The sequence below is a fragment of the Onychomys torridus genome, chromosome 3, assembly GCF_903995425.1.
Source record: "Onychomys torridus chromosome 3, mOncTor1.1, whole genome shotgun sequence".
NCBI classification, from domain to species: domain Eukaryota; kingdom Metazoa; phylum Chordata; class Mammalia; order Rodentia; family Cricetidae; genus Onychomys; species Onychomys torridus.
Genome location: NC_050445.1, coordinates 88,053,446 through 88,071,917, shown reverse-complemented (window position 1 = coordinate 88,071,917; position 18,472 = coordinate 88,053,446). Strand labels below are relative to the sequence as shown.

The window sequence follows — 18,472 nt, the reverse complement described above, 5'->3', positions numbered from 1 at the left end:
GACTGACTATAGGAAATGAAGGTCACAGCCTTTAGGAGGATAAATTTGTGCTGCACAACTGAGAATCTGGATGCTTCCCGTTTGAAAATGCCTCTCCTTGAAGCCTGGGAAAGCAAAGTGTTAGAAGACAGAAACTGCGCACATTCATCAAAACCACCTCACAATAGGTAATGGTTTTATTTTATTTTGCTACAAATTCCCCGACAATAATGTGAATCGTGAATTTAATAAACCTTGCATGAATAATGCTTCATTGCGTCTTTACTTTTTATTAGATAGCTAAAAGGTCATATTCAAAGGCTAATTTCATAGAATGCCTGTGGGGGCCATTAAAATATATACCTCCCCCAGCCCTTTACCTCAAATGGGCCAATTTCTAATGGATAAAAATTGTATATTTGTTGACCAGTGTGCTGACGTGGCAGATAACGGGGTAGGAAAGACTTGAAAATTATCTGTTAACTGTTATCTCCCAGAGAGGAGGCGGGGGAAGACCAAAGGCTGAACTACAGATCAGCTGACTTGTAGTTCATAAGAGGATTAACCATTGCTTTTTCCCCTAGATTGGTAAAACACACAAAGAATATGCAAGTTTCCATAAAAAAAAAAAAAAAAAAAAAAAACAATTGACCTTTTGTCTTTCCAGTATCTTTGAACATGACATTTCCATTATCTGCGCACCAGTGCCCATTTAGAGATGCTACATAGTGGAGGTTCATACACAGCACACATCTTGCTTTAACAGCTACTGGGATCTTGTATGCATGACCATTAAAGATGGCTCCCCACCCCACCCCCAGGCCCCAGGTTCAAAATTTTCTGCCGAGTTCTCAGATTCCCGTACGTCCCATTCCTCACATTCGAAGCTAACTGTCTCAGCTCCGATATCCCTTTGTACAATTTAGTTCATTTCTCTCGACATTTCAGTTTGGGGAAATAAACCAAAGGAAATGCTTAGAAAAGGAAGCAGGGGGCGAGGGGAGCGTTCTTTCATTTCTCTAAGAGCGCATTTTGCAACAGAGGAGAAAAATGGACAGGTGTGAAAATGTATGATGCAGATTAACATGCAATTGTACTCACGGATCGTTGGACTTGGGAATCAAAGTGCCGAGTTCTTTAATGCGGTCATTTATGTTGAATCTTCTTCTTCGCTCAACTTCAAGAAAAGAGCATGGGAAAGGGCTGTTAGGGCAGCGGCACACACGCGTTCAGCGCATCGTATGAAAGGCACGTGCACACTGACTGCACCAGTCAGGACAGTGGAAACTCGAACCCACTTCCCCTGTGCTTATCTTACTTTTGGGCACTAGAGGTAAGGAACTTTAGGAAGAAACGAGCTGCCTCCAGAGTGCTGTCAATTATAAAGCTCTCAGACATTTAGTTTCCCACTTGAGTCTGTAATAACCCTGAAAATCTGGGCTGCATCCTCAGCTGCATGTCGAAATGGGACAGATCTGCACTGTACTTGTTTAACTAGAGAGAAAACAAAAGTTTCCTGCCAAAATGTGCACAGATCTGTAATGGCACAACTGGAATACAGCAACACCAGTTCACCGTGCGCTGGGCGGCACACACCTGCTCGCTCTCGTACAGCATTGCCCAGCAGCAGAATTTCTCTCCATGGTGGAATGTGAATTTTACACAATTCCTACTGATCACAAGATAGCACTCTGATTTTGGTTTCCTTTTAGCATTTTAAATAGCAAAATATTTGTTTTTGCTCATCAGACATACAAAAACTCCTCCTCTAGCCCAGGACTGACAAAAATAAATGCACAAGTTACATATGTAATTTTAGATTCCTTAGTGGCCATGTTAAACCAGTAAAAAAAAAATTTAATTAACTCTAATATTTCATTAAATCCATTCTATATAAGCCATCATCTTTTTGGCAGGTAATAAATACTAAAAAATTAAATTAGAAAGTGCTAATTCTTTTCTTCACACTAAAGCTTTCAAAATTAAAATATTTTACACTTCAGCCAATATTTTTGTGCGGTGCCGGGGATCAATCGCAGGGCTTTGTACGTGCTAGGCAAGTGTTTTACCAACCCCGCTCCCAGGCCAGTGCAGCCCAATTTGAACTAACCATAATTGAGATGCTCAGGCATTAAATGGCAAGTAACTACCATACTGGACAACACACAACATTTAGCTACACTGTGCATCCCGAGAGCATCCCCATCCCATAATCTATGTGCACCAGGACTAACACTCTCAGGCAACAATGACCTTGTAAGATAATAAATGTTTTTAATTTTACTTAATCAAGCAAATAAGTCCCAAGTAAGTTTTAAGCAGAGGGAGGGATTCTGCAAAATCCTAAGTAAGGTTATGTCAACCTTTAACCCCACCCCACCCCATCACTTCCCATTTTATCCAAGGACAAGTCAAGTCCTTGAGGTATCCTACCAGGATCTGGTGGGCCCTGCCCTGCTGATAGGGCTTTTTGCTCCTCCTCCAGAGTGTAGCATCTTCCTTGGCAACTCACCTGTGTTCTTTCTGCTTTGTCCCTTCTCACTCTACTACTCCCACATCCAAGCCAGACATGCATTAGCCACATTCATGTGCTTTCCCCTTTGCCTAGAACACTCTTTCTCCAGATCCCTAAAGAGCCATTTCCTCCCGTAAGTAGCAACTCAAATTTATGATATGAGTTCCCAGGTTAGCCTATTCAAAATGACTCATTATCCCCATGCCTATACTATGATACTATATTCACTGGGCTCCGTTTCATCTTCTCAGAGAACTCTGAATCCAATGCTTTTTATTCACCTATTAGTTTTCTCTGTTGCATTCCAAGCACCCACATGAGCCTGGCACATAAGCATAACAAAAGTATCTTCACAGCAGGATCACACTAAAACATTCTGTACCTGCCTTTTTTCACTCCCCTGCACACCTCTGGGCTCTTCCATGTCAACATTCAGAGATGCCACATTTACCTTTCATGTAGGAGTCTCCTCTTCAGCTATTTATTATAATAGTGATATATCTTTATAAAACTTCTTAAAAAAAAAAAAACCACCCTACAGCATATTCAGGTAAAGGTTAAAGGAACCTTTAATATTCCCCGGCATCTACATGCCTGGCACAACCATCACAGACAGGCTGGTTTCTAGATCGTGTCCTCTGTACCCACACATCCAATAGGCACTTCCCTCCTGTGTGCTTCCTTTCATAAAGGGGCGTGATATCTATCGCTGGTCTTCTTGTTCCTCTCAGTAATTAGTATGCGGCACCTGACATCTGACTTGAATGTGCCTACTGGTAGGGAACCTGTTTGTCCAATTCACTCCTATAGAAAAGTTCCTCGTATCAAACTGGCACTCAATAACTTGAAATGGCTGAAAGAATGAATGAATACATTAAGACATTCATTTGCACATTTCAGCAAGCTCTTTCATAAGCTAAGTCCTAGAAAGAGAGGGCTGAGTCAAGGTCAACAGGACCTTGAGCATTAATTCCCAGGAGTCAGACAGGACTTGAAAACTGTTTTACAGCTCTCCAACTTAGAGCTGATCCCACTTGCAATTTACTGACAACCTGGAACAAGGCTCTGGTGGGGACTCGAACTCAAATACCATTTTTGACAGGATCCAACTTCATTTCCTAGGTCTCAGTTATGGGTCCTTTAGACTCTACATCATTATTTTATTTCTAGGGGGTTTTAAGCAACGGACTATCTTTGAGTAAAATTATATGGAATCTGGAGGAAATTTTTAAGCTGTAAGTTCAGCTCTTCAGTTTAAAAATGACAAGACCTTCTCAAGCTGAACTCAAATGTGAGGAAAGCAGTAGGTGATGTGAGAAGGCAGGCAGGACATGGGGCTTCACCAGGGCCTTTCTCAGTACTCAGAACAGAGAAGTAAACCCTGTGTGCACAGGAGGTCAACAGAACATGTTCCCAGGAGACCAGATTTGAGAAAGTTAGCAACAGTACAAAAACACAAAGGAGAAACAGCTAAGAACAGAACTATAATGTAGAATAAATACTAGGTGGCAGTTTTGAAGAAATTAACATCAAGCTCTTAGCACAGACTGTTAAACTAAAAATAAATAAAGAGCAAGCAGCAGCAAAATATGGACACTATGCCATAACGTATTAAAACATGCAAAGCGAGGTTTGGGATTTAGCTCAGTGCAAGAGCGGTTGCCTAGCAAGCAGAAGGCCCTGGGTTCGATCTTCAGCTCCAATGTAATCCCAGCACTCGGGAGGCAGAGGCAGGTGGATCTTTGTGAGTTCGAGGCCAGCCTGGTCTACAAAGCAAGTTCCAGGACAGCCTCCAAAGCTACAGAGAAACCCTGTTTTGAAAAACCAAAAAAAAAAAAAAAAAAAGAAAAGAAAAGAAAAGAAAAACATGCAAAGCAATGCTTTTCATTCTCTGTGTGCACCTAACTTCATAGGGAAAAGTTGGGGAAAACAATGTCTAACTGAAAACAAGCAATATTTACATTTATATCTGGTGATTAGAGCACAGTGCTGCTCTTCTCTTTTCTTTTTTCTTTTAAATCTAAAGCAAGGATCCTATATATGACTCGTGTTCTCAAAAAACAATTTAGGCAAAAAAGTAAACAGAGAATCCCATACTACTTCCCACCTCTAAACCCAATCTTTCTTTTCACTGCATGGTCTCTGCTAACTGTGTAGCTTAGACATAACGTTTTCCCAGGAAAAGGCTTCAAGATTTAATGAAGAGTAAACCCGATGTTACATAATATTTGGAGAAAAAGATAAACATCATAAATTTTGGGACTACTTCACCCACTCTTCCTATCACGAGTGTTTCTTTCCTTGTCTTTTGTCTTCTGTTTTTAACTTTGAAACCTCACTGGAAAAAGGGATGCCCAAATCCCCTTTTGCTAATAAGTTTCAGTGTGCGCAGTACTTATAATTGGGTAGTTAGGGATCAAGACTCCCTTTACACACACACACACACACACACACACACACACACACACACACACACCCTACTACCACAAACAAACAAAAGCAGAAATTCTTCAAAAATAGAAAAACTATGTATGTGAATACACACATACATATATAAATATATGTTTGACATGAAATAAAATCTCGCTGAAATACTCTCAATGCACCTTTAACAACTGCAGAAATTAACTCTCCTCTGAAATTAATGGAAGCAACTCTTTGATACATGAAGAACACTGACTTTAAGGTCAAATGCCACGGACGTAAAGAAAGCAAACTTACTCAAGTTATGATTGTCCTTTTTTTGCCTCTCTTTAGCCAATGCTCTTGCTTCAGACTCTGTGGGGAAAATACACGCTGTGCACGTGAATGAAGTCATTAGAATCTGGAACTGTTTGAGGGATATAGCAATGTCAATCATAAAGCATCTCTTCCGAACACTTGAAGCTTATCTTGTTGGACTCTAATGAAAACGACACTTTTCAAATTATAACTTCTACTTCCTCTAATGCTACATATATCAACGCTGCAAAGCTCAGTTTCTACAACCAGATGAAGTGAGGGACAGCAAGCCACAGCAACCAAGTCTACATTTTAGTACTAAAAAGAATAAAAGAGATAGAAACTATTTGATGTCATATCATTTTTAAGATTTACGTATTTTAATTTTATGTGCATAAGTGTTTGCCGGTGTATATCATGTGTGTGCAATGCCCAAGGAGGCCTGTAGAGAGCATCAGATACTCTGAGACCTGAATAACAAATGGTTGTGAGCCACCATGTGTGTGCTCTTAAACAGGAAGCCATCACTCCAGCCCTTGAGAGCATATTCTATGATTGGGAATTATTTTCAGGACAAGTAACTTTTCAGTACTTTTATGACTTTGTAACATAATGACATAAAAACTGAGGCGACGTTTCTGAATCTGTTCTCCATGGCCTCTGACTAGCTCATGAGAATGATGTGAGGCCAAGTTCTCTCAGAATCTACTAGAGCAGAATCATGTCATGATTCTTAGGAGTCACTATGTATGTTCTACTTGTTTGTCTATGGAAATATAAGTCAGGAAGGGTAGATGCATTTGGTGACAGTTCCATTTAAAAGGATGTATTGGAATAGCAACTTATAGGGTATTTTGGTATCAAGATTTTTTTTTTTTTGCCTTGCAAGGAACAAATAAAGCTATCAAATTGTGCTGTTCATTGATTCTAAGTCTTACTATACCCAGTTAGTTTTCTTTCAAATGTGACATTTGAAATAGTACGCTAAAGATGTGGCACTTTACCACAAAACAGCAAGACTTACAGCTTCTGAGGCAGATTTATTCACATTATACTTCATGCATACAGCATAAATGTAAACACCTATGCCACCCTGTATCACAACAGAGTCCAAGAGAGGCTGCACAGAATGTAGATTAATCAATATTAATCACTTGATGGTATTACAGCCTTCTTGGTCTACGCAAAGCCACTCTGTGAAGTTCATACCACAATAAGTCACCATGTGACCTGTTTTCCAGAACATACCCTGGTCATCATGGAACTCCTAATTGCATATGCATGCACACATATGTATGTAGACAGAATTAAAATTAGAATCTCCCAAAGTCAGATGGCCAATCCAAATCATTCTGTCTTTTTCTCACATAGAAGGATAAAAAGGTTTTACTTTCCATGGCTCCCTAACGATTTTTCATGGTTTTGCTCTCGGTAAGTTTTTGTTTATTAATAAATTACCTTTAAACTTCAATGAATACTTTCTAAAAAATGTTTTTCTTCTGTTAAAATTTTCTGAAATAGTGTTTGTAGTAATGCCTTTGGACAGGATAGGAATTTTTACAACAAATCCATATGCCATATTCTCACCCGCCCCCAATTCTGCAAGAGGCAAGAACTAAATAATAAAAAGGGATTTGGGGGCAAGGACCATAAAATTCACCATGGTAGAATGCCAGTTCTAATACAGTTTCTGTCATGTTTTATTGGTCAAATGCCTTCCCTAAAGCATCAAACAAAGAGGCAAAATAGGTAATTTCACACTTGCCTCAGGAGCAAACATTCGGATGGCTCCATTGTATGATTTACTCCTCCTTCTATAATAAATCTCTTGCACATGATACAGTAAAAAGAGCGGGGCGGGGGGCATCTAAAGATGTGAGAAATAAATTCTTCGCTGGATTCCAAATGTGGGCTTGAATGGGAAATTCAAAACAGGGTCCTCCAACTCAAATCTTCAGGGGCTTGGCAAGCAAAATATACAGTGGGTAGGGGGGGGGAGGCTCTTTATAGGGGGTAGTACTGACTCTCACCCCCAGCTCAAAGGGCATGGCAGTCGTGGACAAAGGCACTCAGCAAACGCTGGGAACCAGCATTCTAACATCTTAATACTACACGTTAAATCACCACGCAACATCTCAGGGACCACACCCCAGCGGGACAGGAAACATTGCTGTTACGTTGATAATACTGTCCAATGAGGCACAGAGCTGAGTATCATGGTAAGAAGCATATGTGCTAGGTACATACCTGTGAGCTCCCTTTTTATGTTGGGGAGGTTGGCTGGACAAGAGTTGCTGATGGTCAGGCCGGGGGGTGGCAGGCCCTGGTTGCTGTACAGGTCAATCAAGTTTCCAGAGACAGGTAACTAGACACAGCCAGAAGAAAAAAAAAAAAAAAAGCAATGAGCTGTTGAATGACTGCTGAAGTTTTCCAATGAAACTCATGCCCTATTCCAGGCTTTGTGTAAAGGACACTCTTTGCTATAAAGTGCTGTGTCTTAAAAATAGGAAAGTATGCACATTCACGCAGAATTATACAATCTGTATGTACAGGGAGAAGAAAGGATGGCCTCGCACTGACTGCTGTCTGGTGGGCGCATTCTACGCATAGAGGCAAGTGTTACCTGCTACCAAAAGAGGCAGATGTCACATCGGCGCCGGCTACTTCTGTGAAAAAGGATTCCGTGTGCGACTTCCATCAGAGTACGTTTTCTTCCTCCTATCTTTCACATCTCTCTACTTTTCACTCTTTCTCTTAGAATGAAAAGCAACCGGCAAATGCTTCCTTTTTGTCAAGTGATGTCCTTATGGCAAAAGAAAGAGCTGGCTTCCTTGAGGTTGAAATTATTCAAAGAACCACAAGAGGGAGCCCAAAGACTTTAGTAAAGAATTTACGTGGCTAAGAAAAGCATTAACCGTGTAGCCAAACCAGCTTAACTGTGAGTGGTGTTGTCTCCACGGGTTCTGGTGGGACGTTGTAAAGTAGCAAAGTCATTTTCATTTTTGTTGACAATGATGTCCCAGTTGGACAGGGATTTCCTCATAGCTAGTTGGAGATTATGTTTTCGTATGCCCTGAAAACCTTCTACACATTAGCTATGCCTTATCCTTTCTGTCACAAGCCCTTAGCATTTCCAGACGATTTCAAATGATTCCTTGATAACTGCATCGGCAACACCTTGCCAGTTAGCCTCTTCCTTGCCTGATCATATGCTCTCTGCTTTACATGAGACGAGTAATCTCAGAAATGGTCTAAGTGTAATTAAAACATGGCGCGACCCAGTATAACTACCTTTACTTGAGAAAGTTGAAAAGGGTTTAGGATTTTTTTTATCATGTTATAATTTTATAATGTTTAAGTGCACATCTATCTTGGGTACAACATTCAGAGACAAACACAGAATTTATTTGTTTCATTTATATCTTATACAAGTATACAATTTTTTTTTTTTTTTAGTTCAACAGCTTTCTTTACTGTGACCTATCTCATAAATCAGGTATTGAATTCTACTTAAGGCATCAGGCTGACACTAAAAAGTTTTGGATTAGGGGGCCGGTGAATTGCCTGTGTGCATAAAGATGCTTGCCCAGCCTGACTACCTAGGTTCAGTCCCTGGAACCCAAACAATTGAAGGAGAAAACTGACTTCCAAACTGACCTCTGACCTCCACATGTGTGCTCTAGTCACATTCATCAACATACACTACATAAACACATGGATGGGGGGGTAGATGGATAGAGAAGTGCTATGGATATCACTCTGTATAAATAAAATGCTGATTGGCCAGTAGCCAGGTAGGAAGTGTAGGTGGGACAAGCAGAGGAGAGAATTCTGGGAACAGGAAGGCTGAGTCAGGAGATGCTACCAGCTGCTGCCATGAGTACCAACATGTAAGATACTGGTAAGCCACAAGCCATGTGGCAAGGTACAGATTTATAGAAATGGGTTAATTTAAGATGTAAGAACTAGATAGCTAGAAGCCTGCACCATTAGGCCAAACAGTTTAAATAATGTAAGCGTCTGTGTGTTTATTTTAAAAGTGGGCTACGGGACTGCCGGGGCTTGGCGAGAGCTGGAGAGAAACTCTCCAGGTACAGAAAACCAAATTTTTTAAAGTGTTTTGGATCTGAGGGTTGGGAGACAGCTTAGTGGAGAAAATGTTTGCTGTTCAAGCATAAAGACCCAAGTTTGCAGTCCCAACACTCACATAAAATCTAGGTACACTTCTTTTACGCCTGTGCTGAAGTGGGAATGGAAAGAGAAGAATCCCCAAAGCTTACAAGCAGCCAGCCAGTCTAGAGCCTCAATGTCTCAAAAAACTAAGGTAGGTTCCTTAAGGAAGGCTTCTGATGCTGGACTCTGGCCTCCATACAGGCCTGAGCTAAAGTCCCGGCTAAAGAGATAAGCCTGGAGGGCGCTGGACATAAAGCAAGCTAACTTTCTGATAGGTGTGCCAGTAAGACTGTGGCCTGCAGGCAGAGCAGGCAGGCAGGGCAGGCAGGTGGGCAGGCCTAGGAGAAGGCAGCACTTACAGAATCTGCATAAACATAATATATACACCCACACCCTGCGCACGTGCCAATGAACAGCATCATGCTAATTGAAAATGTCCTTGGGCCACATTTCAAGGCCCTCCAGCCAAGGCTCTGATAAAAGGTGACTCTGATTATTAGCAGTCAAATCTCTGAGTGGTTCTATTGAGAAACAGGTCACCTCAGGGTCAACTATGCTCTTTGTGTGTTTGGGTTTGTTCTTGTCCAACTTAACACGAAGTGGGAGGCATTAGCATGTTTGCATAGAGCACTGTAAAGGGCCAGAAAGATGAAACATACAGAGCTACTAGAAACTGAAGTCTCAAATCATCTCCCAAGTCCAAATGGGTTTTTTTGTGGGGGGGAGGTGACAGGGGGACTTAACACCTGAACATTAATAAACCAAGTCCTGTTTGCAGGGACTTATGTCTGAGCATTAATAAGCCAAGAACACAATTTAACACTTAGAAACAATGGCTCTAGAAATAGAAACCGTGCGTGCGTGCATTAGGTCCTCACATGCAAACTGGATACAAACATGCACTTAGGTTTTGATGATCAGGAGTTAGGAGCAAATGAAAGACAGGTAAGCCAGTTAAAAAGCAGGCATGGTGGCGCACATCTGGGATCCAGCCTTTGAGAAGTTAAGGAGGGAGGATCAGGAGTTCAAGGCTAGCAGGAGCTACATGAGATCCTGTTTCAAAAAAAAAAAAAAAAAATCAAAACCAAATAAACTAACTGAAAGCAAGCCTCTAGGTCATCAGAGATTGTTCATTGAAGGAAAGGGGAAAGGAAGAGAGAGAAGAGAGGGAAGGACAGGGAAGGAAGGAATGATCAGGAAGAGAGAAGAGAAAAAACACAGGAATGGAGAGGAGGGGAAGAAAAAGGAAGTGAGGAAAAAGAAAAAAATTCTATAGTTTACTTTGTGGGGTAGAAAGATCAGTTAAGTCAAAACTGGGTCAAAATAACAATCCTGGACTAAGAGAGGAAGAATCGAATGTTTATTTGGCTGCTCGGCATCTTTCCTGGGCTTTTTACATAGAGCGTTCACCTGCTGGACAAGATTTTCCTTCCACAACACAAGGGAAGTGTTGCCCCAGAGAGCCATGGTCTGACCAGCGCAGGTGAGGACAAGGTGAGGCTGCTGCTGCCTCTGCTTCTGCCCTGGTCTGAACAGAGCGCACTGGCGCCTCTCGCCACCAAGTATGTTTGGGGAATATTTTCCCAAGTAAGTGATCGCTGTCAAATGTTGTCGCTTTTCTCTGCGGACAGGCCCCATCTCTGTCTCTGAATATCAATTGTGCAGTTAACACATGAAAACAGACTTTTATTCTTTGTTTGCGAGTACAAGAGGGCCTTGTGCCCTTGGAAGAGTTATCTCTAGACCTCCGTTCCCTTAGGGTAGCTTCTTCCCTAAGCGTTCCTTCCACTTTTTTTAAAGAAGTAGTTAACTTGAAACAAAGCATCTCAAAGAATCAAATGAGCAGGGAAAAAATGCCTATACTGCTAAACATTCACATTAACCTTAACTCTGGTGGGAAAAGTTAAAATGGGATAGGTTGCAGATGCTTAGTTATTCAACTTAGACGACTGAACCAAGAGGGTGAAGAACCAGGGTTGGTCCCCACTATGACTGGGAGCCTATTTGTGTTAGGCTACTTCTTGTGGATGAAGTTTTAAAGTTCTCCCATCAATGCAAAAATCTCAGTTGGTCCAACATTTTACAGACAAGGAAACAGAGGCAGAGAAGTCAAATGCCTCACTCAACAGTTTATGTAACCCAACCCAAGGGCTCGGGTTACAGCTCAGTGTAGGACAACCTGTACAGCATGAATGAGGTCTGGGGTTTGACACCCAGCATGGCAAAAACAAAAACAAAAACAAAACAAACAAACAAACAAAACCAAAAAACCAGCCCACATTCAGAGTCTGTTTCTAACATCTCCATAAGGCAGTCTTTCTCCTTGCAGAGAGTTATGTCAGGGCAAGACACCCTCAAGGTGACACTGCCTGTTCTAGCCTGTGACACAGAAGAGAAGTGAATATGGCACTATGGCCACTGATTCCTGAGGGCACCTTCAGGACACTATCCCCTGGGTGGGAATGAATTCACCACTTCCTGTGAAAGATTGCATTATTGTTGAACTGAGAATTGAACCTAGGGCCTTATACATCCTAGGCAAGTGCTCTACGACTAGCTATGACCAGGTCCCCTTGATACATGTAGATAGATGCTCTGTCAACTTTAGGAAAAGTACTCAGGAACAAGACTCAGTGTCTGATGTGGAATAATCCTTCTGTACACTGTGAATATGTATTACTCTCATTGGTTAATAAAGAAGCTGATTGGCCTATAGCAAGGCAGGATAAAGTTAGGCAGGACAATCAAACTGAGGATGCTGGGATGAAGAGGGGTGGAGTAAGAGAGTTGTAGGCAGATGCAAAGAGAACAAGATGGGCACACAGTGCCCAGAAAGGGTACCAAGCCACGTGGCAAAGTATTGATGAGAAATATGGGTTAATTTAAGTGTAGGAGTTAGCTAGTAACATGCCTGAGCTATTGACCGAGCATTTGTAATTAATATTGAGTCTCTGTGTCTGTTATTTGGGAGCAGGTGGATGGGATGGGAAAATTCCACCTACAAGTGTCAATATAGATAGAGAAGGCACTGTATGTGTTCTATTTTATAGAAGTGGATAGAGTTATAATTAACTGTCTTTAGGAGAACTGGCAAGTACAGTTTAGCTGGAAGCAAGTTGGGACCAGTGCTAATGTGCAATTCACTGTGAGGTGCACCATGATTATTAAGTGAAGTTTTTCTAACAAGGAGTTTGGCACATTGTTGAGCCTTAAGGAGTATCAGCTGACCAAACCACACTATCAAAAGTATTTGATCTTGCAACTAACAAATTACAAGGAATAATTTAGACAATAGAGTTGAATGCAGCTTCTATTTCCAAAGCTAAATGCTAATTATACTTTATCAAGTAAGAAGGCAAATGAGCTAGGGAGAACTGATAGCTCCCCTTTCTTCCAGATGTGGAAACAAAGGACTTTGGGGAAGCATGCAAGCTCAGAGTAAGAGCACACTTTGGATTTGAACTCAGGTCTGGTTATACTTTTCCAGTTCCTAAATACTGTGTTTCACTGCTTCCTTCAAGAGCTGGTACATATCTTTTAATTAAAGGTGTCCAAGAGGCAGGGTTTCTGACATTTTGTATGAATTTAAATAATATGCAAGAGGAAGTTGGTGCACTTAGTATTGATTTGGAGCCAATGACTTCAAAGGTTCCCTTCGTTGTAAAACTTATTTAAAAATTGATGATATTATAAAATAAGTCATTTCCTAGTCCTTTTGAGTGTGCCCAGGTATGTATTTATCTATCTGGCAAAATGACCAAAATCCTTTTGAGATGACCATGCCATTGAAGCTCACACTGTGAATATGCCCACGTCTTTGGATCTATTTGTAAATTCCATAGTGGAAGCTCCATGTAGTGTCTTGTTCATGTTTATCCCGGAACACTGGCTATTGACAAAGTGTGCATCTAATCTGACATAAGAACATGAGAGGTAAGGGTTCCATGGCAGTCAAAGGACATAGGGAGAGCTTGGCACAGGCACCTTGACCGGAATTGAAGATCTTCAAAAATCACTGAGTGAGGGGATGGAGAGTTGGCACAGTGGATGAAACACCTGCCACCTACGCATAAGTATATGAGTTCCTAACACCCACATGAAAAGCCATGTGTGTGGCAATCAGCTTGAATTCCCAGCAGTTGTGCAGGAGGCTGAGACAGAGTATCTCAGGGCAAGCTGGCTAGCAAGTCCCGTCAAATCAGTGAGCTCCAGGTTCAGTGAGAACCCTTGCCTCAGCAAAAGAAGAAGGGAGAAATGGAGGGAGACAATCAGGCCCAACCTCGGGCCTCCGTGTGTGCACACAAACCACCAGGACACATGTGAACATACATGTACACAGCCACACACACCCCACATGCAAAAATAGTTACAAACTGAGTTGATGTGGGTTGGAAAGAGACACTAGGTCTTTAAGGAGAAGTTTTGAGATTGCAGGGGGCATTCTCACTTCACAGGGAGCTCAAAGCCTCAAAGCCAACTTGGACAAGATCAAAAAGAAACTGCTATGCACTAAAAAACAAAAGAAAACTCAGTTAACTGAATTTTTGTGTTGGTAACTAAATAGGGGCTATCTTGTTCCTGGCTGTGGGCATTTACTAATAGAAGTTAGCATTTTTGAAATAATGTTTACTGTGTTCAAAAAAAATACACACAGTGCAAAAGTCACAATTTTTGAGCATACAGTCTGTTACATATATTCATATACTCCTTGAAATGGTAGTTTCCTCTTAAAAATCAGACTCCAGATCCACTCAATAATTGCATGAACACCTGTGTATATATGTGTACCCATACAAATACACACACACACACACACACACACACACACACACACACACACACACACACGTGTGCACGCCTCCAGAGAGAGAGAGAGTGAGAACACCTGGGAATATGGATCAGTGGCAGATAATTGGCATTGCATTTGTGAGACCCTAGGTTCAATGCTCAGTGCTGAAATAGAGAAACACAAAATAAACAGAAACAAGGAGAACTTGCACTCCTGGATGCAGAGCTTAATCAAAGTGCTCCTGATAAACTTGAGCAAGCTTCTTAACTTCTGAAGTCAAAATTCCCTACTTGTGAATACTTTCCCATTTTATTACTACTAAAGTTCTCAAAGAGTCTGTGTGAAAATAAACTGAGTCGAGGAAAAGGAAATGGACAGAGAAAGACCTCAAGATTTTCTTAGAAAACAAAACAAAAAGGCCATCGATACCGTATTTGCCATTTGCAAGGCCGGATCCATCAAACCCAAGATTTCTTCATTATAACTTGATTCCAGGCTGATGATATCATCAATTACATCATCCATCTGTAGAGAAAAGAGCCACAAAAGAGAGACAGGAATGAGAAACAGGTGCAAGGCCCACCCAAGAAGGACCTTTTTGGTAATTTCTTACCTAAAGCAACAGTGATCCTTAGTTAGTCTATGAAGTAAGTGTTCTTTTCCCCACTAAAATCAAAATATTACTGAAAGCCACTGACACAAGCAGGTGACGGAAACTTCACTTGAAAGCTAACGTTTCAGCTATTACTAGGTATCAAGAGCTGAGCCTGGGCATTTCCTTGAAGTAAATTATTTCCTCAGACAATCACCCTGAGGGGTATGGGGCTCTAACAAGAGCAGCTGCTGTCCAGGTGAGCTAACAAGCAGCAGCCTGTTTAGAGTGCCACTGCAAGCAGAGCCAGGGTGTGATTTAACCTAAGTGTCCACCACTGTGTTGAACTGCTTGCCCTTTACTGGAAAGATGAGCCAGGAAATCCCCCTTGCACGAAAGCCACCACTTCCCTCTTCCTTTCCCACCGCCTTCTCGGAGAAGGCAAATCCAAGAGGTTCTCAATCCCTGCATTCCCCAGGGGCCCCCGGGCCACTGGCTGGCTCTGCAAGGATTGTAGAGTGACTTTTAAAACAAGTACCTCTTGGTACAGCTTCCAGTGAGCCTGGTGCTCCCGGAGGAGAGCACCAGGACGAGATTATCATTACAGTCATGGAGCTGACATTCCCACTAGATCAATTTTATTGCTGAAGTACCAAAACATCAGTTAGCATCATAAACAACAGTGATTACATGTGCATTGCAGCAGTGGCGGAGCCTGTGGAAACATTTCCTTGTAAACACCTTCTGTTTGGTAGCTGGCTGAAGTGTGTGTGCCTGGGTCTGAATAGTGCTGCGCAGTTCACAGTGAAATCTAAGAACGTCCTGTGTTCCTGGGCTCACTCCTCTCATTAAAGAGGTGAGGATCCAGAATCACGAGGCTTGCGTTCACATTTTTCTTGTCCCCTCTTCCTGAATAAAGGGCAAAGCCTCCAGAAGTCTGCAGAAGTCTCAGGTGCCAATCTACCAAATGGGGACAATAATGTATACTGTCTCACTGGGGATGATGAGATTTCAGGAATGCAGGAAACATCTAAATATGTCTTACCAAGTAATTTCTCTGGAGAATGACCGATAGTCAAATGGAATAGATGCCAGCATACTGTGTATTAGTTTCCATTTCTAGGCATGCCAACTTATTTATTTGTAATAGATGGCTTTAGGACTAAGTTGGTGAATAGGAAAATAGGTTGAGGACCTATAGACAACTTTTCTTTATACATTTTGACTTTAGTTTTAGGAGAGCAAAATTAGTGTCTTTAATGTATCATTAAGACATTCTCTACTCTATTACATGTAAAAAAGAAAAAAAAAACTTTGTTGTTTATATTATATTCTCTCTTGTGTATCTGAATAAGCACATAAATACATAAATAAATGGTGCCATTTATTCACTAAATAGAATTTAAATAATGATCTTCAATTGCTTGGGGAAGTGCGAATTAGCTATTCCTAACTTACTAAAGCTTCATAATATATGGAGCAGGAGGTTCCATTCATAAAAGCAACAAAGAGATCGATACAGCTTGGTTTCAAGAATATGTTTTAGAAGCCGGTATATGCTACACAATATGTGCTGGTGACTTATGCAAATCAACTAAATCACCATGCATTATTCACAACAATCTCCTTGTGACTGCAGGCAACTTAAGGGGCATACACATTTAATCTTCTTAATTGTTACTTGGTCATTCATGAGTTACTATGAAGAAAATGGGTCTGTTCATAGCTTTTTCTATTAAAAAAAATCAATGAGAGGAAAAGAGGCCCTGAAGTCATCAGGAGGTGTGATCATTGACAAATATAGATTCTCATTATGAAGTGTTACATCCTCAGCCTGCAGAGTCATTCAGTACCTGCATGCACGACGCTCGAGAGTGCGCGTTCATACCTGGGCACTCGCTCTCTGCCCTGCTCTGCTCTTCAAACTTATAAAACGCCTGCAGAAACACAAGCAAAGACAGCCCATGACGTGGGTTTGCAAATGCCTTTTCAACAACACATTCACAGGAGGTTAGTGGCACGGCGGTGACATGGACAGGGCTTTCAAACACGTAGATTCTTCCCCAGGAACGGAATGATGGATGGGAACTTGGGTCAAAGCAAATGACAGATATGGGTGGATAAAACGTGTTTGGTTTGGGCAGAGGAAAAGACTTCTTAGTCCCTCCCGTGACTCAAATCAACCAACTGTTACATAACAGTCACTTCTGTACTCACATAAACACTTCAATATATAATAAAACTCTAGTAAAATGAGACACATTCTCGTAATTTAGAAATAACAGGCACCCAATCACAGCAGCGCCCGCTGGTATTTTTATGCTCCAAATTTTGATGCAAAAATTAGCTTGAGGGTTTGAGTCTTGTCTCCAACCCAGTCTTTACCAAGACAGATTTACTTGGCAACAATTCCTTACGGAACTACCTGGAAGTTGCAATGAGCCTTGCTTTTACTCTGAAATCCTCAGGTGCCATACTGTTTAAATCCACCCATACATGTTCCATGTTTTTTCTTTCTCCAACTCCGTGAAAAATAAAAATAATACCCCAGACATTCACAGCAGGCAGAACTTCTGAGCCTCCTGCCCCACACCTTTTCTATTTTGGCTTTCCCTTTCCACCTCCCCTTCTCCTCTCTGCATTTTCACTGCTTCGCAAATCGGAAGGCAGAGAAAGGAAGAGACCACTCATCTAAGGAAGGAGATGGGAGTTAAGGAAGCATTGCATCCTCACCTCCACATTCTGCTTAGAGCAAGTCAGGGCTTCTGCCGTGTACCTAGTGCTAGTGACAAGAGGCTGGAATGTAAATGTCACACCAGTAAATATGGGACAGAGGCCAGTGATTAGGACCAGGTGGACAAAATGTCTTAGTCCATCGCTAAGGGTGACAGGAATATCCCAGAGACAGTTAATGGAGCGTAAGAAACAGAGGAGAAGAGGAGACGTGAATTACCTCTTTTTCACAGTTGGAGTTAAGAGTGAGCATAGCCATGGGGCTGTTGGGTGCGCTGCTCCCCGGCACTGGTGGCATGGCATGGTCGCCAGGCTGGTTTGGACATGGCGAGCTCAGGACTTGGCTGGCATGTTTATTTGCTAAAGTGGTAGAAAGGTACTGCTTTACCTGGTGCCTCTGGGCTTGCTGTATGTGGTACTTGGTGGGGTTTTCCAGGTGGGTCTGCACCTGAGCATGGCCATGAAGGGAAGAGAAGACAGCAGTGTTATTCCAGGGTTGCAAACAGCTCTTCCTGTAGCACATACTCCGTGAGGCTGACCAGTCCACTAACGGACCAAATCGTCAATCTCTTGTGAGGTACCGGGCACTGTGCTAAAGGCGTTTGAAAGGAGTTGAAGTTGAGAATCTAACTTACAGGATTTAGACCTCTTAGGAGATGGTAACTACCCTGATTGACTTCCATAATTAACGATACATCTCCTTTAATCCTAGTGCCGTTCTCTTCCTGGCTAATTTGAAAGTATCTGTGAGGCAAGAATCTCCCCCAACACACCAGAAAGGATTTAGTAAAAATCAAAATAACAAACTTGAAAACGCACAATTCACTTTATCTCACTTTCCTTGGCAAATAGAATAGCTTTCTATTAAAACACATGTACAAGCATATAGCAAGCATGTACCCCCCACACACAAGCACACACACATCCCAAACCCCAAAACCACACACACACACACACACACACACACACA

At 41.7% G+C, this 18,472-nt stretch overlaps 1 protein-coding gene across 6 annotated transcripts in view; it reads right to left on the bottom strand.

The window, feature by feature from the left end:
• Positions 1–18,472, bottom strand: part of Mitf (melanocyte inducing transcription factor) — a 217,018-nt gene that overhangs the window by 9,215 nt on the left and 189,331 nt on the right. For 2 of the 6 annotated variants that reach the window (XM_036182288.1, XM_036182291.1), the window contains 6 exons: positions 17,723–17,950; positions 16,623–16,706; positions 14,607–14,702; positions 7,463–7,580; positions 5,216–5,290; positions 1,081–1,156 (listed from right to left, as the gene is read on the bottom strand). In XM_036182288.1, coding sequence (XP_036038181.1) covers positions 1,081–1,156; positions 5,216–5,290; positions 7,463–7,580; positions 14,607–14,702; positions 16,623–16,706; positions 17,723–17,950 — 677 coding nt within the window. The remainder of the gene's footprint in view (positions 1–1,080; positions 1,157–5,215; positions 5,291–7,462; positions 7,581–14,606; positions 14,703–16,622; positions 16,707–17,722; positions 17,951–18,472) is intronic. The other 4 variants (XM_036182289.1, XM_036182292.1, XM_036182290.1 and 1 more) reach the window with 3 other exon arrangements.